Source organism: Mycteria americana, chromosome 4 (assembly GCF_035582795.1).
Source record: "Mycteria americana isolate JAX WOST 10 ecotype Jacksonville Zoo and Gardens chromosome 4, USCA_MyAme_1.0, whole genome shotgun sequence".
Lineage (NCBI taxonomy): Eukaryota > Metazoa > Chordata > Aves > Ciconiiformes > Ciconiidae > Mycteria > Mycteria americana.
The window spans coordinates 12,890,876-12,917,995 of record NC_134368.1 but is presented as its reverse complement, the minus strand read 5'-3'; the positions used below and the strand labels follow the sequence as shown (position 1 = coordinate 12,917,995).

Genomic DNA, 27,120 nt, shown 5'->3' with positions numbered 1-27,120 from the left:
AGCCCTGCGAGCTAGTCCCGAGGAGCTGCAGAGCTGCCGCGCCTCGGACGGACTGAGCTGGCCTTGGCTCTGCGGCTTTGTACTCCAGCCTCCTTCCTTCCATCTGCAGCTCTTTCCCGCTCCGCCTGCACAAGCCCTGCTCGGGGCAGAAGGGACTTTCCCACCCGTGTGTGCATAAAGCCCGACTTTCTCTTCCCTCGCAGCACCGCGATTGCACCTTCCCCCCCTCCTCCGCCTCCTCCCCTCGGGCCCGGCGGGCTCGCACCCCTTCTCCGCCGCTCTCCCCGCCAGCAGCCCGCCGAGGATGCGGGTGTCGCTGCTGAGCCCGTTGCTCCTGCTGTCCCTCAGCTACAAGCCAGGCGCCGCGGAGCTCTCGGCGGCCCGAGCCAAGTGCCCGACCCGCTGCGATGTCTCCAAGTGCCCCAGCCCCAGCTGCCCCAGCGGCTACGTCCCCGACCGCTGCAACTGCTGCCTCATCTGCGCCGCGGGCGAGGGGGATTCCTGCGGCCGCAAGGAAGACCCGCCCTGCGGGGACAGCCTCGACTGCCGCTACCCCATGGGCAAGCGCTTCGCCAAGGGGGTCTGCCAGTGCAAGCTCAGTGCCCAGGTGTGCGGCAGCGACGGCCGGACCTACGACAACATCTGCCAGCTGAAGGCGGTGAGCCGCAAGGCGCTGCAGCACGGCCTGCCCGCCGTCGCCCAGGTCCAGAAGGGAGCCTGTGAATCGGGTAGGAGCATGGCGGGGCCTGCCTGTGGGGTGACGGCCTCCTGGGGCAGGGGCTGGCGGGTGGATGGTGTGGGGTGTGCTGGTTTCCAGGCTAAGAAAAGTTGTGATTTTCAGTGACCTGGGAAGGCTGCGTGGCTCCAGGGACTGTAAGAGGCTACAGTGTCAAGGCACCTCGCCCCGCTGCCAGTGATCGTTGTGGCATGGGGAAGGTGTCCTCAGGTCCTTTCTGAACGGCAAAAATTCCCCTTGTTGATCCTCAGTGTGGGCTAGAGGCCTCGGCTGAGGTTTGGGAAGGTTTCCCCTTGGTAGCATGGCTGCGGATGCCTTGGCGTGCGCTCCCGTGAGCAGGAGGCGAACGTGCTTGACAGCGCAGAAGCGAGCTCAGTGGAGGGCGTTGGGCTGTCAGGGCAGGGCAGCGGTTACGTCCTCAGCCGTCGTCCCTTCTCAAGGCAGGGCGCGCTGGCAGGGCAGCAGTACGAGCTTGCTCTCGTCTTGCCAATGCCGCGTTCGTTTCATAATTTTGGCACTCGCTGCTGAGGCGTTTCGGTGGCATCACCCGTGCAGGTTGCACTGCAGATCCATTGCACCATGGTCCACACAAGCAGAGTGGGGACCCAGGAACGCTTGTGCTCTGGGGCCTTCCCTGGTAGTGTATGGGAGGTTAACTGGATTCACCTGACAGGTATCCCTAGGCAGAAAATGCCTCTTAAAGCCATGTAGCTCTAGCAGGGCAGAAAAAGCACCAAGTAGTATATAAAACACCTAAAACATAGTCTTTTGCCTGTTTTGTTTTCTTTTCACAAGAAGTTTTGTAGTCTTGTAGAGTCTGAAGTGGGCAAAAATGCCTGCGAACCTCCTTTACAGTTTGAAATATCGACACTCAGGATATCAAATAGTTTTCTGTTTGCAGTAATGTACTAAGGCCTTTGCTTGACCTCGGATATTGTGATATGCTGTGGTAACTTCAGGCTTTATGGTTTAACTTCAGAAAGTTTAGTAATCACTTATGTTAGTAATTTTTTTTCGTATTAAAATGGGTCACTTTATGGAAGTGTTAATGCTGCTAATATCTTTTCACATACTTACTGATATGTTATTTTAAGGGTTTGCTTCTGCTACCTTTCTCATAGTGTTCCTGGAAAGAAAAGTCATACGCATAATGAAGTTTTAAATCATGCACTAGTGTTTCCATTACGTCAGGTGGACCACTAACCATCCTGTGTCTTCATAGACAGCAAACTTGCCAAAATTATTGCGAGGAGTCAGAGGGAAAAGGGCTATTGTTGTAGCCCTTCTGTGAATAAGGGACCTTTCATATATCCCACTCTTGAGAGAAGGTGAGCAGTGGCACAGAGAGGGAGGAGGTCAAATGATATTCCTGGAGTTACTTTAGGACTATCTTGTCAGAGCCAAGAATTGCTCCAGATGCCAGCCTGAAGCTGGAATGATCAGTCTCTCCAGTGTTTTGTAATAATAAATTGCTGTTTGCCTGTTCCTTTTCACATCAGCATCCATTAGCCTTAGTGCTCCTAATACTTGGTTGGAACTGATCCATGTGAAATAATCAGGATGTTTAACCAAAATGAGTGAGCTAGCCTGCATCTGAGGGTTCTTGAGTCTTACTGAGTGCTTGGGGTTTGGTATGTATGACATTTTCTTTAAGGATTCCTCCTGAATCTATGTTAATAGGCTTAGGAATTTGGAGCAGTGAGGTAGAGGTAACTTTTTTTTTTCAAGCAACTATTTGAGTGTTCACTTTATTTTGGCTTTATTTTTTGTCCCAGAAAACCTCAGCTTAGATGAAGCATCTGGTTCTCTGTTAAGTTTTATTTTTTTTATTCAATTCTACAGCTGCACAAACTGAAGCTAAAAGGAAACCAAGTGTCTTGCCCAAGGTCAGATTAAGTTGGTGGTTGAGCCAGGAATAGAACTCAATTATGTTTTTTTTTTTTGTTTTAAACAATAACATGCAATGGCTGTAATGAGAGGTTTAGAAGAAAGTCAACAGTTTAAAATTACTGTCGAGTTTCTCTCTTTTCCCTGTTCTTGAAAGAAATCTGGCCTCAGATGACTCAGAGTTTGAAGGGCTAAGCTAGTTATGAAATAAATCCATTTTTACTTAACCATACATATATTAAAACAATCTCAGATAACAGTAGCCTTACATAGCGTGACTTAGGCCATTTTCAGAACATGCAATGACCCTGAGGAGCAGCTTTTGAAATATCTACTCCTGTCCATTTCCAGTTGCTTATGTTGATGCTAAGTTAGATTCTGGCTGAGATAAACCAATATACTCTGAGAAGACTTAGCTGTGGTTTCCTAGTGACAGAAGTCTGGTGAACAAGAATGCATGAAAAAGTAGTAAAGGATAGTAAAGGATGCAGAAAGGAAGGGAAGAAAGAGGTGCCCAGGATGACTGAGTGATAATTCCAAAACTGACAGAATTTAAAATATTTTTTCCTTGTTGAAGGCCTGGATTAGCTTGAAGAACACCATGCCAAATTGCAAGTTTTTAGTTACAGTGTACTAAAGGGGGTGTGTACTGCATGGAGATACAGGAACTCTATCATTGATGTTCTTCAGTATGTCTATGCCCTGAAGGCTATTACTAAGTTAGCCTTATGCATCTGAGCAGACCCATGGACTTCTCTGAGATACTAATAGGAACAGTCTACAGAACTCCTGGGCAAATTTAAACTCTATGCTACAAATATTACTTTTTTTTTTCCCTCTTTAACACTAGATACCTTTATATATGGGAATTTTCTGAAGCAGCTAGCTTTTTCCTGCCTTCTGTCACCTACTGTGAGAAAGACAAGCTATTACAGGCTAGCGTGTAGAAAATGGCATAAACATTTATGGAAGACAACCTCTGTAATCGAAAACCCATTCTTACAGAGCCCTGTTTCTCACTGCAGCAAATTTAACAATGCTACATATCAATCTATTAAAGTGTCAAACTCCTCAATCAAAGGATTCACAAGGTCACCTGCAATCTATGGCCAATTTATGTCAGACTCTTGCACAAAGGGCTGTTTATGATCTCTCAGTACAACTTTCTTAATACAGTTAATAATTCCCTGCAATGTTATTTTGCTAATGGCTTCTGTGAAGACAGTTCAGACGTCAAAAGATTTGTATTTTCTCACCTAGGGCATGGAAGCAAAAAATTATTTTTTTGAAAAATAAGGGTGCTATTTTGTCAGTGCAACAAGGAAAACTGAAAGATTGATTAGAACACCTTTGACGAAAGAAGTTCCAGAAAACAAGTACATTGGCTTTGACACTGATCCTTTGCAGGATTCTGTCTGAGAATGTCTGTCCTCTGCGTTGTTTAACTGAAGTCACTGTCAGAAAGTGGTCATGATGTAAAGCCTCACCCATGTCAGTCAAATCTTTGCAAGATATGAGCCTAAAAGTTCAGTTCCCTATAATAAATGTTTGAACTACAGTTAATGCATGAGCAGAGTCATTGCACACAGTTCTACGTGGGGTGTATGGAGTGTGCCTGTACATAACCTAGAAGATACAGAGGAACAACTGAGCATATCATTACTTGCATTTCTGACAAATTGGCCCAGTAAGAGGTACTGAAGTCTCCTACTGGTATTATTGTCATTAAAGCCTTACAGCTGCCTCCAGCTGTATTTAGGGAAATGCATTGCAAGGTATTGGCTGGAAACGTAAACTCTAGTCACATTCCTTTACTGATTGTTTTCCTTATGTCTGAGTTTGTTTTGAGTTCCCGCAGGTGAGGATGAATATTGTACAGTGTTTGGTAAATATTCAGAGTATAGTACTTCACTGCTTTGTATAGGATAGCTAACAGGAAAGATGTTCTCATTGCATCCTCTTATGAGAGTCTCTTGGGAAGGAGGAATAACAAGCGTCTGAAGTCAATGAGGCAGTGAGGTGTCTGTGCTGGAAGGCTTGTACCAGTCTGTCTCCGTCTGGCTGTTGTGATTGCTGCACTGGACAAGAAAGCCACTTTGGTGTTGGTTCACCAAACTGTTTTCATCTGTGCACGGTAGACATCCATTGTATAAACAAGTTGCCTGAACTATAATGTGGCATTAAACTCACCAAGGGTTTATGGTCAGTGCACAGCTATGCAACTTGATCTTAATGCTGAATTCATCAGAAAAGCTGCCCATGAACCTATGTTTCCAGCAGATGTTTCTGGTTTTTAAGCAGAGACATTATAATCTTTTATTTGTCTTTCATTTCTTTCCATGAAAGCACAGTAGGGACAGTGTTTATCCCTGGTGATCAGATCTGCCAGGTTGCAGTCCTCCCTTAGACATAATAATTTTGCTGAACACACAGATCTTTTCTGAAGCTGGTTTTAAAAGGAGGACAGGGGAACAGCCTTAAAAGAATGAGTTTCCCAGGCTGACAAATTCTTAATGAATATAAAATTGTGGATTTTAATACAACATATTGTCTTTAAGAAAGCATTGAATGTGATTTGATTTAATTCTACAGGGAGTAAGTTGGCAGAAACTTTCAGTCTTTTGCAACTGTAAATAGGTCTAGCTTTATTGTCTTCATTGGAATTACGACGATTCATTTCTGCTGAAATTTTTTTTCAGTTCGCTTTGTACTAGGTTAGCTCTACAAATTTGTTGGAGTTGTTCCTGTTTTACAGAAGTGTTAATGAGATTGGAGTGGGTCTATTGTCTCTGCAAGAAAGTAAATAAAACACTATTAAATGAATGCATAGTCTGTAGATAACACTAGTACCCAGGAAAAGTCTTAAGCTGATAATAACAATACTTCTACCTGACAGTCACTTAGCTTTAGCCATGTAAATCCAATGTAGTTGGAGCCCATAGAATTGGAAACGTAAGATCAGATTTTACAAAACAGGCTGAACATCTTAACTCAGTTTATGCACTTACATCCAAATCTGGATTTTGACTGTTCTGTGAGAGGAGCTGGAGAGCTTCTGAAGATCTAATCACTTAATTGAAATGATAGAATAGGGGTTCAGATCTGCTGAAAATCTGGTTGATTTGCGGCTGTGGAGCAGATTGGGAAAATCTAGTTCTTTTGACTAAGAAATGTGTAGACAGCTAAAGACTCATACAGTATAAATTTGGTTTTGCTTCAAGTACAACCTGGTGGCAGCACCTTTGATATCTTGGTTATACAACAGATAGTTAATTGGATTATATTACGGCTTTTTGCTAAGATAAATTAGCTTTGGTTAGTGTGAGATGATTTTGAACATGCAGTAATAACATGGAAAATAATGGATGTTATTGAGAGACCTTTGAAAAAATATGTGGCAAATCTCAGTAGGTCAATAGGTCAAAATACACAAAGCTGCTGTAAACTCAGTGCTTTTACATTCACAGTCCAGCAGAGGTCTGAGAGCTGCGTGAAACTCTGCAGGACAGCTAGGGCATCTGTGGAGGGGGGGAAACAAGAAAGAAAAAAGACACATATTTAATTTCATGTTTTAGTAAGAACAGTAGCAGCAGCTAGTGTCTGCCAACTAATGCAAGTTAAAGGATAGATTGAAGGTCTGACATAAAGCCCTGATACTACTACTACAGTTATAACACTTGTTTTCAGGGTGACCTTATACAACTTACACAATGTTGGATGTTGCTTCCTTCTTCAGTTTCTGAGGCTGCAATTCTTCCCTTTTAAAGTATATTGAGAACTTCTGATGAAAACCAACAATTTAAGAATTGTGCACTAAAATGTTATTAATAATAACTAACGTTTCAGTTCCCTTAAATAGGGCTGTATGTGTGAGAGTAAATGTTAGTTTGCAGTTACATCTTCCTAGTCCACCGTTTGAGTTCCTGGGTTGTCATATAATGTGTTGAAAGGTTCTTATCACTCCCAGCTTGCAGAAAATGATTTAAGAGAGATCAGTTTCTGTGAAGGCATCTCAACTTTGTAAGTCAGTTTTCACCAGTACATAGTCCTCACCAGGCAATAGGAAGAACAGCTCACTGCTAATCTGGCTAGTAGATCTTCAGCTACACCTTTCTTACAAAGTTGCATGCCTGTTATTCTTGATTCTCCTTTGTTTCAAATTTCCCCTTAATATATAGTGCAGTTTTGGATTCACCTTCAGGTTTGAGTATTCTTGTCTTCTGACTCCAACAGAGAGGTTCTGGACTTCTGCTCAGACTGAGAAATGCTTTCACTACGGTATGGAAAGAAGACAAGCTTTGCTTCAGTTTTACAGTCTCCTCTCTGTATTGCTGCATTTTATTTTCTTCCACTCTTTCCATGTTTACATTCATCTGCTACCTTTTTCAGACTTTTTCTCTCTGCCTACCCCAAATCTTACCTGGAAAGCCACTGCCACCCATGATGTTTTCCTGGTGGCTAGTCAGGAGTGGTACAAGTGAGTTCTTTGGCAGGCGTCCTCCTCTGCTTTTGGCTGTCTGCAATGCTGTGACAGTTTGGCATGGGCAGAACAGTTCAGCACTCAGCAGATGCAAAGGGATTTAGTTGCCCTGACTCTCATAGAGCTATGCTGATTTACACCAACTGAAAGCCTGTATTCACCATGCTTTTCCCCCACTTCTATGCTAGTTCATCAGCTGAGGGTATAGCCAACTGTCTTTCATAGAAGTGTAGTCATTTCCATTAAGATAAATGTAATGATAATGTTATATCCTGTCAGTGAACACTGCTGTGTATGCAAGCGTTTAAAGTCGTGTTAGTAGACTTCAAAGGATATACTGCATAATGGGGCAAGCTGCTTGTGAACTGAAGGTAAGACAAATCTTCAGTGGCCCAGTAAGCAAAATAAATAACAGTATATTGTGCTTACATTTGACTGTCCTCTTTGATTCCTCTGTGCAGTGCCTCTTTTAAACGACATACTGAAACAGGCATATGCAGTTGGTTAGAGGGATTTTTCAGAGTGCATGAGAATGCACATAAAAATAATAGACCGAATCTAGTCCTGCCAAGTTGTTCCTTCTGTTTATATCGTATCATTTAAATTTAGCTTGCTAAATGTAAGCATGGTTTCTTTCCCCTCAGAAGTAAATCCCATGTCCAGTAACAGGAAAAAGAACTCACGAACTTCTATGGAGAAATGCATAATTGTCTTGATCTGGTTTCTTCAATACTTTCTTCCCTGGTACCAGTGTTGTATCCATTCCCTAAGTTCCTGTCTTTGCTTCAGGTCTTCTGGATACTGTGGTAAACTAAAGCCTCTCACTTTCTGGCTTTATAGGTCCTTTAACACTTTATTATGAAAGCCTTCTGAGAGACTACAGGAACTATTACAACTAGTTCTCTGTCACCCACTATCTTATGAATTCATTCAAAGAACAGAATAGATCAGTGAGACATATTGTTTGTAAATAGGTTAGACTCCATTGTGCCATAATCTTTATATTCATTCTAAGTAATTTACAAGTTACAAGGTTTAATGGTTGGTAAAACACCTGTAGATATGGATTGCTGAAAATTATCTTTGAATTAGGAAGTACACAGAATACCAAAATGTATGGGAACTCTTCTCTCTTAAACTTCTCTCTCCTTTCTTTTCTGTGATCTTTCCTTTTTGTTTGATGCCCCCTACCTACTTTCCTTTTAAAGACTTGGGTAAAGGGCAGTTGATGAAAGAAAAGTATATACTTTCAAAAGACAGAAACTGTATCTGGATTCATTACTGTGTTATGTGATCTAGAAATAGGCAAATCTAGAACCCTTAAGACCAGGTGTTGACTTGGTATGTGAGAGCTACTGTGGAGTAAGTTCATCCTTCAGCATGAGTTCAACTTAGAGCAAATCATGCTGGCACAAAGCATCACTTCTGAAGAGTTGATATCATTTAGAAGTTAGAATTTAGAGCCTCTCCCTCCTGACTAAATGGCAGTAAAAGAATTATATCTCCTGGGATAGTGTGCTGTTGCACCAGATTTCAAAAAAGCCAAAAATGTTATTGCTGTATCTGATTACAACTTGTTTACTTCCTTCCCTAGATCCCATAGTTAATTTTAAAGCATCAGGCTGTGAAAATGAAGGATTGCTATTTGAGTGTAGTGGTATGTCCCTCCCTAGCATATGTTTAACGTATGTCCCCATGTATTAGGGATTGCAGATAAGCATGACATTCTAGCACAAGCAGTATTATTACTTTGTGATGTTGTGACGTTAGAATGCAGGATGTTGTGACATTAGAAGCCAGGATGCTTCAGGCTTTTTTCCCTCTCTAAGATCTTCATTCCACAGAATTATACTCAGTATTCATAAATATGGTGTATAGTGCTGTTTAACGTAGTACTGCCCTGGCTTTTACCAGAACGCTTAGTATTTAGTAATCTATTGCTATGTCTAGCCACTTGTGACAGCTTAAATATGAATTTGCAAAACTTTTTAGGTGCAAAGGTTATCATTTACAGCAGATTTCTAATGTGTCTACTTCAAAAAATCCTAATTTGGGTTCTAAATGCAGGTCCCAAATGCTGCAGCTATATTACTCAGCACTTGTTAGACCACATCTAGAATACTGCATCCAGTTTTGGACTCCTCAATACAAGAAAGACATTGACAAACCGGATTGAGTTCAGGAGAGGATCATGAGGATTGACTGGGGGGGCTGGACATATCTCCTGTGAGAAGAAGCTGAGGGAACTGGGCTTTTTCAACTTGGAGAAGAGAGCGCTTTTCTCTCTTAACAGCAGCCTTCCTGTACTCATGAAGAAGTTATCAGGAAGATGGAGCCAGGCTCTTTACAGTGGTGCATAGTGGGAGGATGAGAGACAATGGGCATGAGTCTCAACAAGAAAGGTTCAGACTGGATATAATAAAAACTTTTACCTCATGGAGGACAGTGACGCAGTGGGACAAGTTGCCCAGAGAGGTTCTGGAGTCTCCATCTATCGAGGTTTGCAAGCCCCAACTGGACAGAGCCTTTGAGCAACCTGGTCTGCCTTTGTAGCCGACCCAGCTTTGAGCAGGAGGTTGAACTAGAGACGTCCTGAGATCCCTTCCAACCTGACTTATCCTATGACCCTATGCATTTTCAATAATAATTAGTAGTTGTCCTGAGAAAAATACTCCAGACAAGGCTTGTAGATTTCTAAGAAAGTAAAATAATTTATAACCAAGTGATGCTGAGGTTTTATTTTCTCAGGAACAAGCAAAATGCTGGGTAAGTTTTGAACAAATCTTAATGAATTTGATTCCTTCTCCAATACCTGTTTGGAAACTGTCCCACTAGGAGAAACAGACCAATTCAAAGCGTATTTATCTCACCTACTTGGTAAAAAAGGGTATTGTCTTATTAACATATCCAATTCTTTCTGCTAGTATAGGTCACCTACAGTCCAGCAGCCCAAGATACAAATTCAACTTCATAGCAGATGTGGTGGAAAAGATTGCACCTGCAGTTGTGCACATTGAACTTTTCCTCAGGTAACACTTTTAATTCTTTGTGTTTTAATTGCATTGTTGACCAAAGGTCTACAAAGATTTTCCAGTGTACTAACTTTCATTTTGAATTCTTGAAGTTCACAACATACTCTGAAACATTGCAGCAGACTAATTTGTCCAGAGAACCACCCATTTGTGTGTTTTGTTCCTGTTTAGTAGATCTACTTTATTAGGCTTAGAGCCTTTACAATACATATTGTCTGCCATAAAATAAGTCTACCTCGTCTTTGATGGTCTCTTCAGCCTTCACTAAAATGTGTTGCTTGTTGGATTATGTTTATTGTCTCAGTTCAAAAAAACAAATGCAGAAGGTAAGCTGGAAAAACATAGCTCCTTGTTGCTTATTCTACTTTCAATGGCAGTTGATTTTATTTTGGCAGGGAGAACATTAAGAGGTAGCATGTTGACCAGATGTAACCTATGTAAACACAGAAATGATTTCTGATAGGAAAAAATGTACTAAATTTGCTGACCAAAACATACCAATATTCAGTCTACTGAGGTGAGGCTGGAGGTGAGGAGGCAAGTTTAACACTGAGTGCTCAAACCAACCTGCTGTCAGAACAAATTACTGCAAATATCATATGTACTCCATTACCTGAATACCTTTCTGCTTTGGGTACTTTAATTTTGCACAGGCTTAAGAATTTCTTGGAGAATTTTTATAGGCTTTCTTAATATGCAAAATCAAGATAATCAGGTTTTCTGAGACACAGCTTTGTGCACATGGTGATTGGTCTTTTGAGAGAATGTTACAGTTGAAGATGTTTAAGATCTTTGCATATGTAGTTAAGATTGTTCTTTCCCTATAAGTAAATGTTTGTCCAGCAGCCTGCTGGGCACTAATTGTGATACTACCTTCTGCCTGGGATTGGCTCCAATTCTTTACTGCTGAATAGCCCAGAACTTTCAAACAATTTCCTAATAAGGACCACATCTTGGAAGAAAGAAGAATTTCTGGACCTTTTCTCATCTTCTACTGCCCAGGCACTTTCTGTTCCCCTAACAAATCTAAGGTCATTACAGCAATTGTAAATAGAGAAAAGTCATAATACTTGAAACAGTTTATAAAGTCTTTTAACTGTCTATATTGCAGCAAATGTTGTTTCCCACCAAGTTTTACCCACTGTTGGTGTTTTTCATTTCTTTTCTCTCACATTCCCAGTCCTTTCTGTTTCCACACACACTTTTTCCTGCCAGTCTACACTTGGGCTTCATGATTCCCTGAGACGTCACCTCTTCCTTTAGTCCTCTGTCCAGCTGCAAGGTTCCTTCTTCTTCCCTTTTTCCCATTAGAGGATCAGTCCATTTGTCAGCCCTACTATTTCCTGTCATTTTATTCCTGTATAGAAGCAGCAACCAGTGGGATCAGATGGGCTCCTCCTCCTTCCCTTGCTGTCACCTAGCCTCTTTGCAAGGAAGCCTATAAAGGTAGAATTGGAAGCCAAAGGAAAAGGACCCTGCGGGCTATCTGAAAACCTCGGTTCCTATCTCCCTGACTGACTAAAAGCAGTCACAATTTTCAGAAAAGGATCCTTTATTTTTCAGGTTTTTTACTTTAAGTTTTGTAAGGGTTGTAACGTTGGATTATGTTTTGTTTGCCTTGTTTCTTTGTTATTTCTCAGGGTAAAAGGTGTAAATGATTTCTAATGTAATCGTCTCTAAGTTATGCTTCCCTTGTGAGTTATAATTACTTGCTTTTTGTACAGGCATCCTCTCTTTGGTCGCAATGTCCCACTTTCTAGTGGATCTGGGTTTATTATGTCTGATTCTGGTTTAATTGTGACCAATGCCCACGTGGTGTCAAGCACCAATGCTATATCAGGGAGACAACAACTGAAAGTGCAGCTACAGAATGGAGATACCTATGAAGCAACCATCAAAGACATTGACAAGAAATCTGACATTGCAACAATAAAGATTCACCCTAAGGTGAGTGGCGTAAACAGATGAATTAATTTGGGAACCCTATTTCAGTTTCATTTGGCACAGAGTGATTGGCTGGAACATATATTTGGGAATATATCTGGGGAAAACAATGTACTGAACAAACTGTTTCTGTAGGCCTGGAAATTTTTCATATCTTAGAATTAAATTACTTTGTCTTCTGTGCTAAAAAAGAAGAAAAAAAATGCAGCTCAGTTAATAGGTGGCCAGATTATGCTATCTTTGCCTGAAGACCCAGGCTGTTTTGGGTAATCCTTCTAGCTTTGTGCCAATACATGGACTGCAAGGCGGTACACAGTGTAGGGAGAGCGGCAGGCTGGTCAATAGCTGGTTTGTATGCTATTTCTAGGAGGAGGAGGGAACAATCTGCTGGAAAATGGGGAAATCTGTTTCAGAATCTTGCTGGCTTTTTTTTCTGGATGAAATTGAAAGGTACTGCTGCTAGCAGTTTGTTTCTAAAGACAGTTTAAAGCAGTAACACCCTGCAGTATACTAATTTTACCTGGCATAAATTTTGGGTATATGATAGTGAGTGGCTCTTTCATTAATGTAATGGAAAGTGTATGTTCCTAACTTCTCGCTAGTTTTTGTCCTTTCCAATCAGGTTATTTTCAGGTATAAACTAATGCTTATTTCTTTCTTTCTGTGTTTATTTAAGAAAAAACTACCAGTATTGTTACTGGGACACTCTGCTGATCTGAGGCCAGGAGAATTTGTGGTAGCGATTGGAAGTCCATTTGCCTTACAGAACACGGTGACAACAGGTATTGTCAGCACTGCTCAGCGAGATGGCAAAGAACTTGGCCTACGGGACTCGGATATGGATTACATTCAGACAGATGCTATTATCAATGTAAGTACTAGGTATGTGAGGAGCTGAGCTTCACAGTCCTGGGACCTTGAAATCCCCACTTATTCAGCAGGGAAGTGTGTGCTCTGAAAGATGAATGCACTAAATAAAAGCAGCTTTGTTTAAAATCAGTGATAGGCTCTTCTTTTCATAAAAGACTATGCAGTGTCTGTAAGTTGCGTCCAGACATTAATGTTGTGAAAGGTATGTTAAATAAAACTGCCCTCTTTGAGGTTGTCTATGAAGATGTTACATATGACAGACCCTTCTCATTCTGTAGATCTCATGCAGTAACACATGGTTGTATAGACCAGCGGTAAATCAATACATTTCTCTCTCTGCTTGTTCAGCTGATCTGGCTGAGCAAGCTGTAGAATAGAGCCAAAGTTTCTTTCATCTCCATGCATTAGAACCAGATGGAGTAGTCAAGTTGATAGTATCTGCCTGAATTTAATGACAGGACACCCAGGTAAGAACTTGAGAGGGTTGGGTTTTTTGTTGTTCTTGTTTTCCCTTTGCATATCACATACTCCAAGTAAGAATCTAGATGTAAAATAACATAAACTTTGAGATACAGTTTGGAGTTAAGGGTCCTAGCACTGCATGTTGTATAGAAATACATGAAAATAATATCCCTTCAGAGCAGCTTGGAGGGATCCAAAGAGCTTAAGTAAAGTCCTTGGGTGTGATTCTAAAAAAAGCACTGCACGCATATCTGAGGTAGAAGATGGCCTGAAATTTTACAGCTTAAATCTGTTATACATTGAAAAGAAAATATTTTCAGCATTTATTTGCTGGACCTCAATATCAAATTTGATATAACGGTCATAACGCTTAGCATTTTACACACGCAAAGCGCTTCACAAATGTTTATCATCACAGACTTGTCAAGAGAAAATATATGGAAAAAAAGAGAGTAATTACTTTGTGTGCTAAGATATGACAAAAATGAGCTTTTTCAAAAAGCTTCTGTATATCCAGGAGCTGAACCTCTTAAGACATCTAATTGGAATTACTTTTTTCAGTTGTAAAAGGAGAATAGGAAAACTTATGCAAAATGGGTTATTTGGCACCCATTGAATTGGTGGCAGACAGGATTAGAACATGGGATTCTTGACTTCACGCCTATACACATTCCTCAAGATCAAACTGCTTCCTTGTATATACTTAGGCATTCACCGCCCTCAAAAGCTAATGAGCAAGTTTAGACAAGGATAGCAGAGTGTTTCAGATGATGCTAGACCAAATGGAATAGTGATAGCAGAGGAGGTAAGGAAAATGACAATACATTTGAATTGCTTTGCCATTTGAGACCACAAAATACGAAGATAGTCCCTGGCATAGGGATGCTTTGTGCTTAGCTAATGCACTGGTTTTCTCCTGAGAATGGGAGGAGTTTGAGAGCTGGTCTATTCAGAGCATTCCTGTGGCTCAGCCAAGACTTTTCTGCAGGAATGTGCATGCAGCTGCCTTCTGAGAAATGCTAGAACAGCAGGAGAAAACAGGGCCATACATTCCTAAATGGAGCTATACTGCATGTGCCGAAGTTCTTTCATTATCACATCCTTCAAGTAGAGGACAAGTGAATGAAAGATGATATGCTGGGGAAGGCTGAAAAATCATTATCTTGGTTCCTTTTTGTCAGTCAGACATAAAAATCAAGTGTGTAGCCTCTGATCACTGAAAAGATACAACATAAGAAACGGACTCTTTGTTTAAACTCGAACTTTGAAGCTGTTTTAAAAACTTAAATGTCCGTTTTATTTTTCTGAGAATCTATAAGGTTTGCCCAGTGCTATCTAAGGGTAAACAGTTTATATGGCTCATGATGCTGTCATGCGTCACTTAGCTTTTGTTTATTTTGAGTGGTAAGTTGCTGCTCTTGGCTGTCCAATAGACCTACTTGAAAACTCTGGCCTCACTCAAAAACAAACTTGTTGAGCCAATGTGAAGATGGACAAGGAACTTCTCCAACTCCCTTTTCCTGTAGTCCTGTTGGATGTTTCCTTTGAAGGCCATTAGGTATTAGGCAATTTCAGACTGCTCAGACCTGCTATGTGCCCTCCCTAGAGAGGGTTGCATGTCTGTGGTTACTAAATCAATCCTTACATAGTACCTACCTCATAGCAATACACTGTGATTAAACATGTAAAGCACTGTGTTCTTCTCCAGTGGAGAATACGAGAGACTGACAGCGTTACAAACCAAAGTGATGAATAAAACTACATAAGAACCGTACATGCACCTCACTGAAATATAACTTTAAATAGCAATTAATTATTTCAAATCCTTGTTCTGACAGTCTTTAGAAGAATCAAAATACTCATTTTAACTATTTTATGCTTCTTCTTAAACTTAGGTTCTAACGATTGGGAGTGGTAAGTTTCTGCTCCTAACTTAAGGCCTGTTCCTGAAAAGAAAAAAAATCTAATCATAAGAGGTGTGAATGGGTAGGGTAAGACCTACCTGTAATCTTCTGTGATCAATATTGTGTCCTTCAGTGCTGCCTAAGAAATGACCTGCTCTCTTTCATTTACTGTTTGAAATGAAAACTTCATTTCCTACAGGGAAGCACCAATTTATTGTTCCCTTATGTTATTTTTACAGTATGGCAACTCTGGGGGACCTCTAGTTAATCTGGTAAGTCCAGGTGACTTGTTCTTTGTTTTGTTGTGTTTTAAGAGCTAGTTTGAAATAAGTGGGAGAATATGTTTTTTAAAAGATTCGTAGGTCATACTAGCTTCCAGTCATTCAAGCTAATGGTAGGCAGATACCCTGAAGCTAATACAAACTATGCAAATTAGCTCTCAGTTCATACACCATTGAAAAACATTTCCTCACAGAGCAGAGGAAATTTTATACAGCAGTGAGGAAAGTGGGATTTGGTAGGAGCAGTTATGCTCATTCACGCTATAAAACCTGGGATGCAGGGGAAAGATGGGACCTGGTTAATCTGCACAACTGATTTAAAAATAGATTGCTTTAAACAAGCACTGATTTTGCAGGTTGGTGAATTGTGGCTGTAGTGGTAGTAGTGACTCCACTGCTTGCTCAGCGGAGGGAATCTCTTGCCGAGTGGTGGGATGAACCTTGGATGAACAAACTGTACTGTAATCTCTCTGGCCATCACAGTTAAATGTGAGAGGGATTGTGAATCAGAGCCCAGATCCTCCCTTAGAAGTAATGTTTATTTCTTGAGTGATTACAACACTCTGAAATTTCTTACACCAGCTTTTAATATGAAATTCTAGTCAGTGAGCTGAACTCTGTCACTTAGGAGCAAATTAATTGGGTTTGTCTCTCAACAGGATGGTGAAGTGATTGGGATTAACACCTTGAAGGTCACAGCTGGAATTTCTTTTGCTATTCCTTCAGACCGCATCACTCAGTTTCTCACAGAGTCACATGACAAACAAAGTAAAGGTAAGGTCTGCAAGAAACAGTGACCTCTTCAATTACTATCCCGATCTGTCAATGAAGTGCCAAAAGACACCAGTCTGGGATCCTGTTAGTGAAAGGATTAGCATTATTTTACAGTATAGAACACCATGGACTTGGACATAGAAAACAACTTCACAGAAGTGGGACAGACGTTTTATTACTCAGACCCCCAAAGAGTAGACAGTATCCGTATAAATCTGGGAAAAAGGGCCCCTGAGGATAGTGAGGACACAGATGAGTCATTACAGTCTCAAATGATCTTGAGAACAGATGGTGACTTGTTCAAGGAGTCTTATCCTCCTCTTTCACATATTGTCCAAGCAAAAAGGAGATTAAGGTGTACTGTGGAGAATAAGGTAAAAACTTTTTAAAACACTTATCCACAGAAGGAGTGTAGTGTGTGCACTATCGGTGGATGATCTTTATTTTGCCATGGTCATCTATGTCGGTGCTGTATAATTGGATATTGTGATAGACTCTCAGACCCCGGTGGAAGAAGAGCTGTGTACTAATTCTTGGAGAAATACATGGGGAAAGGGAGGAGAGGCAGAAAAAAAGAAAGGCCTCTACACCAAAGAGCATATAAATCTAAATATACCAGCAACTGACAACTGCAGTACTCTGGACTTTTTTTACGTGCCTGCCTTGTATCTGTCACACTGTGCTAGGTGTCATACTACGTACTGCACAGCGAAAGCTGATCTAGTAATGCTTCATCCAGGCCAAACCTTCCTTTCTCTTTTGCTTGCCAATTTATCTGTCCACACCCATCTCATCTTTTATCATCACTGTTGGCTGCTGCTTCTTCTCCTGAATCTTTTTGATATTAATCTTGTCTTCTCCTGAGTTCATCCAGTTGCTGATGCCAGGGTTGTTTCCCTACACCATTGTCCTCTCAGTGTTCTCTCAGATACTGTTATTTCAGAAATTTCCCTTAGTCAGAGGTTTTTAAGTTATGCATCTGCTTGTATATTTGAGACCATCACAATTCTGATGGGTCCCCTCATCTGTTGCTGAATTCCCCAAATTAGATTGTTTTCACTTCTTGATTTGGGAGGAGAGGGGGAGTTGATGAAAAAAATTGTTAATTATGTGCTGAAAAGTACATTTCAAAGTAGCAGACATAATTTTGTTTCAGCCAACAAGTCAAAAAACCTATTTATTCACCCAGGTTACTAACTGTTTGTTGGCTTCTGAGAGAAGCAGGTCTGTATCATTAGTGATGTTACCCTTCAGAACCACACTGCTTATCTCAAAACAGGGAGGAACGGTGGCTCACCCTGCAGGCATGGCTCTAGAGGCATGAACACAAGCCTTGTGCAGAAAGCCCACCATCTGCCAGGGGGGTCCTGGTAACTGGGGCTGGAAAGTCAGTGAAGGCTAGAGATGCCACCACTGAAATCGGCCACCTTGCTCCTTCAGGCACCTTTGCCTCCAGAGAATGATGAACCCGCTGAGCCCAGCTAGAGGGCCTACAGAGAACGTTGCCTGTGGAACCCTAAGGAAAAAAAAAAAAAAAAAGAAAGATTCAAGTTTATCTTGTGATTGTAACATACTGTCTGATTTTTTTCATCATTCTCATTATCCCCTAATCAAAGGAGAAGGATTCACACTTACTCTTAGTGTCAGTGTGACCATCATTGCTTGGCATACCCTAGGCACAGGCAATTTTAAATTTTTTTTATTTTTAAAATTTTTTTTGCTTTTGCTTGTCTGAAGTACTTCTTGTACTTTTGCTGCAGGCAGAAGAACAGTCATTTAAAGCCTTTGATGCATACAGAAAGAGAATTTCTAGCAGATTATTTTCACCATATTTGAGACTTAGTTTGCATTTTTTAGGCCTTTAGTAATAGTTTTCAGGTTTGTTGTATAGGCGTTATTTCTTGACATAAGGAATTTATGTAAGCAGAATTTTTGGGATGTTTTTATCATGTTTTCTTTTGCTCCAATTACGTTTCAGTAGTTTCAGTGGGATCCGCCCTTATGGTACAATTAGGTCATAGAAATAAGTTTAAGGGTATTACCATTTTGCTCTAAATATCATACTGCCTGAAGATTATAAAATTCCCTTAGGAAACTGCTCTTTCCAGATTTACTCTGGCATATAGGAGATACTCAGAATATTGTTTAATAAGCTTGATCTTAGTCTTTTGAATCTCAGTTGATCAGATAACTACCAGTTTTTTATAGAAGGCATATATTTTTGAAGTCCCATCCATCTGCAAATATGTGATCTACTGAAGTACAGGAGCGGAGAGGGGGAAAAAGAAGGAGAGGATGGCATTTGAATGAATTATTTGCAGTGATTATTATTATCTGAACATTCTGTATTACCTAATGCACAGGTAATACGTAATAATACCTAATGTATTTTTGACCAAAGATTTACCACACACTGCATAGAGATATTTATCTATTGAATGGTCTGAAAGCCTTTGCTAATTTTGGATTTATCAGTAATAATGTTAACCTCCTTTTATAGTTAGGAATTTCCAAAGTGGTGCATGAAGTTAAGTGTCTCCATCTATATCTCAGTTTTAACCATCTGTGTGTTCTATCTTTACCTCTGGAAGTCATCTGTATACTTAAGCATTGACTGATTTTTTTACTTCAGTGTCTTTTGTTAGTATCCCATAGGAATTTCTCAGTTTCAGTCTTGGCTCTGCCATCTATTCCTAGTTTAGACTTGAGCAGAAGAGTAAAACTAGAAAGTGTTCAAACACGGATTCTCTAGGATGGAAGACAGTAAGTTATCAATTTGACAAAATATTAAAGAGAAAATCCAGCCTAAGAGGTCAGCCTGGCCTCTCATATAACGTTAGCAGAAAAGTGAATAAACCTTGTTTCAGATGGGCAAGGAGAAATGACAGTGTTCTGCATTGGCCACACCCAACAAGTAATTTATATGAATCCTCATTTACATCCCCAGAACATTTTAGTAGTTGTGTTGAAACTATATGCTTACCTATGTATCTGTATGATTATTATTGATAATTATTACCAATAGTCATGAGGGCTGCTTAGGAGGCTTGCTGAGTATAGATTCAGACTACTGATTAAATTCAGCTATACAGTTTATATGGGAGGTACACTGCACATAATTCAGCATTATAGACTCGAGCTGTTTTCATGGTTTCTGTTTGGCAGTGGAATATCTTAAATGCTTTCAGGACTGCTTATGCAATCTGAAAGACAATCTAAGTGCAAAAGGAGTGAGCAGAGAAGTAGGAGTTTTGCCTGCTGCTTGAATAAAAAGTGCACGATTCGTTTCTTCACTCGGAGATCTTGGTGATATCCTGGCCCCACTGAAATCAACTACAATGGGGATACTCATGTGCCAGAGTTACTCATGCCCATAAGACTTTGAGTACCTCACCCCTTAATTTGGATTTATCAATTCTTTTTGCCACAGTTTATAAGTCATCAACACTTCTGCCTTCAGCCTGTGTTTATCTGTCTGGTTTGTATCTCTACTGTTACAAGCATCAATAAAAAAAGGACAGTTTAACAGTAAAGCAAATGCTTTCCTTACTGTTGAACAGAAATCTCTGTAAATAGTGAACTGCTTCTAGATACTTGGGGTCAGCTGCTTGCGACTTTCTATGAACACAAAACAGATTTAAGTTTAAACTAGTGGTTGAGGCTGGTTTGCTTGACTTTGTACCACTGGAATCAGTGTCTAATCTGGCCTGGTGTTTACAAAAATGAAATGCGATTTGAATCTCTCTCTCTGCTGTGCTCTGCTCCAGCTTTAAGCCACAATGGTTTCACATTTGTTCAACCTGATTGTTCCAACATATTAACCTTCTTTTAACTACTGCTGGGACTTCACCCTGGTGACGTGTTTCTTAGATTTACGACCTCACTTCATTCCAGTTCTCCTAATTATTTTTTCTTCTGCCTCATGATTGCACAAATTGCCAGAATGACAAGTTTTGAGACTTTTTATTCACAGAACAGATGTAATATGACAGTGGTAGTTCCAGGTGCCACATACTGTTCTGCCAATGTGACTTAACCCTGATATCAAAATGCCTGTCCTTTGGGGATGGTAAAACACTACAGCTGGTTGTCTGTGCCTGTTCAGTCTCTGCTGATACTTCTAATAAACTGGACAATTATATTCCCTCTAATCAATGTTGATGAAAACTTTGGGGTTTGTGCAAGATGTTTGACTTGGGTTAAATTGAATGGAATGGACTTTTCCAAAACAAAAGGCCTGAAGTTTTTTCACCTGTATTCTGACATACAAAATGGCTGGAGGGTGGGAAGGGGAGGAATCTAGACTCTGCTGCTAAAATAATCCGTAGCTGATAGCTGTTAGTTTTACTTTATACAGTAGCCTGCTACTGTTATAGTATGAACCACTATTTGCGGTGTGGCAAACTTATTGTGGAGAGAGGGCTGAAGGCCATTTTGAATTTTAATGCATGAACAGGAGTGAAATAATATCCCAACCTGCCCAAGGGTGAAGGCAGAATGAGACTTTTAGTTGTGAATGTCTGTAGTTACCAGATTTTCTTCTTTCCCCCCAAAGCCTTATTTTTACATGTATCATTACCCACTGGGGAAATAATTCTCTTTTAGGTCAGCGGCATTTCTGCTGTGGTTTTTCATCCTTCCCCAATCTCCTCCTTGCTGTTTTGTTTCTTCCAGATCAATTTCTTTTGTCCCTTCTTTCATTTTCATTTTTCTTTCATGTAAACATTCCTAACTCAGCCCCCAAAGTATGCTTTGTGCTTCTGCATATTTCTGCATCGCACAGGCGATGACCAGCAGCAAACTGTTTAATGCAAACAGTAAACTGTCACCAGAGAGTCTGTCATCTATATGTCCCATGAAGACAACTTTATCATTTAACTGTGCACTTGCAGGGATGGGAGGGGTTATTTTCAGGTGGGAGAATTATCATGTTTGGATATTTTTAAAAAGTGAAAACTTACATTTATGCCATGTAGGTTAGAGAAGCACTACAAGCGCACTAGTTCATGGCCATGCCCAAAGCTTTTGACACTTCCAATTTTGAGTAATTGGACTTCTTCATGGCACTCTTACTATAGCTGATTTTGATCTCATTAGTTTCACTTTAAAATAGAGGAGAGACAGAACATTTCAGAGAAGAGCAGGGATGACAGTTACAGATGTAAGATTGTTCAGAGTGTAGTAAATCCAATGTTTAGTAGTCAACATTTTCACTGACACTAGTGGTATATTGAACATGCATAAGATTCAGGACTAATTCCATTAATTGGGACTATTTTTCTTGGAAAGAATAAGAGTTAGAGGAGACTGTGTACATCTTCTTTTAAAACTTTTTCCTCACATAAGAACATGGAGAAGCTCAAAGGAATTGTGAGGTAGTTATGCTGGAACAAGTAAGGGGAAATACTGTTTCATACCAGATATAACTAACTACTGAAGCACTCACTTTAGGAAGTCATCAAACTGCATTTTTTTCTGAAGACAGCTGTGCAATATCATGACTACTAAAAGCCAACTACAGAAATGTGGTACTGTTCCTAAAGGAGTGAATTTTCACCATTTAAAACTCTGTAGAATCCTGGCTAATCATAGAATAGTTTGGGTTGGAAGGGACCTTTAAAGGTCATCTAGTCCAACCCCCCTGCAATGAGCAGGGACATCTTCAACTAGATCAGGTCGCTCAGAGCCCCGTCCAACCTGACCTTGAATGTTTCCAGGGATGGGGCCTCTACCACCTCTCTGGGCAACCTGTGCCAGTGTTTCACCACCCTCATTGTAAAAAATTTCCTCCTTATATCTAGCCTAAATCCTACTGTCTTTTAGTTTAAAACCATTACCCCTTGTCCTGTCACAAAAGGCCCTGCTAAAAAGCTTGTCCCCATCTTTCTTATAAGCCCCTTTAAGTACTGAAAGGCTGCAATAAGGTCTCCCCGGAGCCTTCTCTTCTCCAGGCTGAACAACCCCAACTCTCTCAGCCTGTCTTCATAGAGGAGGTGCTCCAGCCCTCTGATCATTTTTGTGATCATTTTGGCTAAGGTCTATGGGGTTTTTTCAAACTTGCTTTTCATTCTTTGGGGTAGAAATAAGCTATGTGCATTAGAATCAGTGTGAGTCTTTTGGTTGTCCTTTCTCTGAAAGGTGGAAATTTTAATTTCTTTAAATCCCATTTCTACATTTTAATGAGAACACCATATGATTAAATTGGCTTGACCAGTTTCAGATGAAATGGTAGTTGGTTATGAAATTTTCCCTTTACCGCAGTCATGTGACACTAGATCACAGAAATTTTCCTGAATTTCCTGAAGGAAAACTCTTATGGAAAACTCTTATGGAGTGTAAATGAGCTTCTCTCTTACCCTCACTTGCAGGAAGAGGGATTGTCATTTTGTACACCAAGGCTAACTGAAATAAAAAATGACCTCAGTGTAGATGTGTATGATTTCTGTTTAGTTTTGTCAAAAGCTGATACATCCTGTTTTAATTGATGAGTATTTTGGGTCATCAAAGTAGTTATTTTTCTCAGTATTTGCCTAAATTTCTTAAATATCCTCTGTGTTATTTTCAGATGGGAAGAAGCGTTTCATTGGCATCAGAATGCTGACAATAACACCTGCGTAAGTATCTTAGAAACGTAATCTGTATGATCATGGATACAAGATGTGGTCAATAGTGGTTCAGAACTTCATCATTCAGCTTTCATTACAAACCTCCAGAGAATCCAGAAGCGTGCATTAGCTTCTAGGAAGTTTGCAAATATTTTAATGATATTGGTGAAATACATGTTCTAAGACCTGGAAAATCAGTGTCGGTCCTTCTCTAAATACTGATAATGGTGGATGCCCTGTTGATAACTGAGGGAAATTAGGAAGAGCCTGAACACTCATTTGGGTTCTTGACAAGGATGTCTGGAGTTACACAGGTTTTAGGAGACATTTAAACAAGCTGCTGCTTTCAGGGGACCGTGAGTGCCAATGACAGATTAGCTGTCTGAGGGTTTGGTGGTAGTTTTATCAGTGCTAGTGGAGGCCATATGATGTGAGATTTGGTGCCTAACCATTAACTGGAAAGAAAGTAGTTGCTAAAGTGTGGAACTAAAGCTTCATGCCTCCATGTTAACAAAGCCAGAATATGAACACCCTCCTCCAGTTCTTTACTGTCTTTTCTCTCTCATGTTGCTTTGTGTCTTGCCGTTACCCGGATATATTCTGTTATAACAAATGAGGGCTCTTACGCTTGTGTTCTTTCCCAGCAGTACGCATGTTTCCAATGTGGCAATAGACTATAAAATTAAGCCAGACAATTTCCAGCTGGGGTTGTAGTAAATCCATCTTTGTTTATTGAGTTACTCTCTTGCGGTCCTCCCCAAAGGGTCAGATCCTCAGCTGGACCAAATCAGTGTAATGGCATTAATATCACCGGGCCACCACCGATGGAGAGAAACTCAGGATGTTTCTCTGCGTAATTGTGAAGTGAACACAATGTGAGATTTCACTGCTTTTGTGGCATCTAATGAAGCAGTGTAAGATGTCTCCAGGCCTGTTTTCAGGAAAAGACTGCTTCCCTTGGTGTGTTTGCTTTAGTCATTTAATTGTTAGCTTCCTCAGTACAAAATCAAATGAAGTGAAGCTGCATGCAGCCATTTTGGCTTGCTTTCCATCTGAGGGACCCCAGGTTTTCATGGCGGACAGCAGAGTAATCCATCATTAGTTTAAAACTCTTTCTAGACACGGGTTTTAACGCACACTGTACACAGACCTGAAATGATGTAATCTCCTCAGAAATGAGAGGATGTTTTTAGAGTCTCTATTTTGCAGCTGCTTCCTGTCTGCTTTCTTTAGAAAGGGATACACAAACAATTCCTCAAGAAGACTTGAGGAAGCTGAAGTTTCTTTGGAAAACTCTCACAGTTCTGATCCATCTGATGACTGAAGTTCTCAAAAGCTATATTGTTCTAGATAAAGACGAATTAAGAATGACTTGCAAAATGAAAGAAGCAAAATCGTTAGCAAATTTCCGCCCCATCACCAGCATGAATTCTTTGGGGCAGGAATGACTTTTGTCCCTGTACAGCACCTAGGACAGAGTGCTACTGTCCCTGTCCTCTCTGTGCTACTGTCCCCGTACTCTTCTACAGTGCCCTCTGTGCTACTGCTACAAATAGCAAGTCAGGTTCTTGCAGGAGATGTATGAGACCATTAAATATAGCATGTTTTGCACAGGTAAGTAGTTTTGACTCTTAAAATCCACGTTACTTGTTTTAATCCAAATTCAAATCCCCTACATTCTCATTACAAGAACAAGGGGCAAACAGTTAACTGTTAAGTCATTCATTTTTTGTCACAAAAAATGGAGAATAAATGAATAAGAATTTTTGAATGCTACTTCTTTTGTAGTGGAATCAAATGCTATATAATCTTACTCTTCTTTTAGCTTGGTGGAAGAACTGAAACACAGTAATGCTGATTTTCCTGATGTCAGAAGTGGAATTTATGTACATGAAGTTGTTCCAAACTCACCTTCTCATAGGTATGTAGAGCACATTATTTTCTTCACTATAAATAAATCTCCAAATAGATACTAGTAGGTAATATTTTTATTTATATTCAAGTAGTTCCTCATACCAGTCTTGATTTGTATTTAAACAATTAAAAATTGTGCCTTTAGGTTAAAATCAAAGTTAAAATATTTGTGCTAAGATTCTACTCACATCTACAAAAGTGAAATATGTCAATATCAGAACTTTTTAAATGACATTATGAAACACTAACAGTGCAAACTTAAGGAACACCCCAAATACAATGAACCATATTTTGTTTTTTAAAGGTGTGTTGAATATTAATAAACAGAAACTTGGATTGAGTTTAAATGGGAAACAGGATAGCATTCACATAAGACATTGTCAGAGCTATTATCTGAGATGATGCTTTATCTTGGAGGAAGAGACTATTTTACAGAACAGCTGGAAAATAAATAAGACACTTCTACAAATTACTTGAGGAATTATTAAGAAAATGCAAAGGCAATAAAAGCACCTCTTCTGGATTACATTTGAACAGCAAGAGAGAAATAATTTACCTGTAGTTCAGTTGGTACACTTTGCTTGTCTTGAAATTTTGAGAGTGGTTTAATTTCCAATGCTTGAAATAAATACTGGAGAGATAAAAGCATGTTTGCAAATGGATGGAGTAGAGTGAATCAGTCATGGCTAAAAGTCTTTTCTGTTTCTCCTTTGCCGTGGTTTTGTGGAAGACAAAGAGAAAGCTAGACTACTTTACTGTTGGTACGTTTTTGCTGTTTTAGAAGAAAATCCTCAATGAAATAATGCGAGCCTGATTTTGCACTTAGCAAGTACTACCGATTCTTCTTTTGCAGTCAGAAGGGTTGAATTTCCCTTCACTGGAAACTAAAACAAGTAAAAATTTATCACATCAGCCAAAGAGGTGGTGGATAGTCTTTGTACTTTGTCTCTGCATAGAACGCATACTTACCGCCTTGTTCTTCTCGTCTTTGCAGAGGAGGGATCCAAGATGGAGATATTATTGTTAAAGTCAATGGGCGTCCTTTGATGACTTCCAGTGACCTGCAAGAGGCTGTGATGAATGAATCACCTCTACTACTTGAAGTTCGAAGAGGAAATGATGACTTGCTATTTAACATTGAGCCTGAAGTTGTCATGTAAATAGAATTGAGGAAGCTCTCACCATAATTAAACTCACTTATTCTGGAACACTAGATACCTCCTTTACAGCTACAGTAATTATACTTCCTGTTGACTAATGACAAGGTGGACTAACTTAATTGCCTGAGCCATTTCTGTACATAGTAGCTAGAATGAATTCAATTATGCCATTTATAGAAGATTTTACTTTCAAAGAAATTTAAGAACTGTGTTTTGGGGAGGGGGAGGAGGAAAACAAATGGGGTCCACTTCCAGTTTCTGCAGGTTCTGAGCAGATTCAGTTCTCCATTTTGAAAGACCAAAATACTACTGGAAGTCAGGAAGCATACTGAAAAGGGAAATTATTCATAAACTACAGTCATGGCTGCAGCAGAACCAAGCTATTGCAATGAACAGTTGAGCTTTTTTTATATAACTTTTTCAATGTGAGCCTAGAATTGGCAAAGCTGTTTGTTCCTAGTGCTTGTATGCTACATGTCAATGCAGGTAGATTAAATCTGTAAATATCGAAAGGAACAAAATGGTATCAGGCTATAGAGTGTTACACCTAGGTCATGCGATTTTGGAATATAGTAAATGATTCTTATAGAATTAATGCCTTATTATGTATAAATCAAAACGATGTGCTGAACAAAGTTAAGTTTGAGAAAGTGCACAGTTTTTTAAGAATTTGATACAAATTAGTTTTGCATTTTGCTGGTAAGCTTTACTCTAAAATTGTTATACTACTTTTGGCTTGTACTGTGTATGTTTCTACTGTAAGGAGATTAAAGTTTACACAAATAATGTGTTGATGTAAACCTCTTTTTAAACAAGTGTGTCTTCCCTCCCTCTTCTGTCAGACTGGAATAGACTCTCCCAAGAGAAAATTTTCTTACAGAAAATTGGGCCCTGATGTTACGAAAACCCTTTGCAGCCCTATGGTATAATTATGCTGCCCTTATTTAGACTATGTTTAGAAATGCTTTGCACACAAGTCATTTATTTACACTTTTTTCATATTTATGAATTGTGCTTTGATGTCATTTAGAGAGAATCTAGTTGGGATCCTGTTGTCCTCAGTTCTGCCTG

The 27,120-nt window shown here is 39.9% G+C and overlaps 1 protein-coding gene across 2 annotated transcripts; it reads left to right on the top strand.

The window, feature by feature from the left end:
- Positions 1 to 304: 304 nt before the first annotated feature.
- Positions 305 to 26,829, top strand: HTRA3 (HtrA serine peptidase 3). 2 transcript variants are annotated; one of them, XM_075499685.1, is made up of 9 exons: positions 305 to 728; positions 10,033 to 10,132; positions 11,860 to 12,082; positions 12,756 to 12,950; positions 15,555 to 15,587; positions 16,256 to 16,370; positions 22,936 to 22,984; positions 24,801 to 24,896; positions 25,884 to 26,829. In XM_075499685.1, exons 1-9 carry the CDS (start codon positions 305 to 307, stop codon positions 26,047 to 26,049), a joined length of 1,401 nt encoding a protein of 466 aa, XP_075355800.1. In that variant the 3' UTR covers positions 26,050 to 26,829. The 2 variants fall into 2 exon arrangements, with proteins under 2 accessions (XP_075355800.1, XP_075355801.1); XM_075499686.1 differs by lacking the exon at positions 15,555 to 15,587.
- The last annotated feature ends 291 nt before the right edge of the window (positions 26,830 to 27,120 follow it).

Bases quoted from the DNA above. Each gene is read 5' to 3' on its own strand.
- HTRA3 (XM_075499685.1), top strand. From the start codon at position 305: ATGCGGGTGTCGCTGCTGAGCCCGTTGCTCCTGCTGTCCCTCAGCTAC. The intron at 729-10,032 runs GTAGGAGCATGG...CTGCTAGTATAG, and splicing joins GAAGGGAGCCTGTGAATCGG to GTCACCTACAGTCCAGCAGC. The intron at 16,371-22,935 runs GTAAGGTCTGCA...TGTTATTTTCAG, and splicing joins ACATGACAAACAAAGTAAAG to ATGGGAAGAAGCGTTTCATT.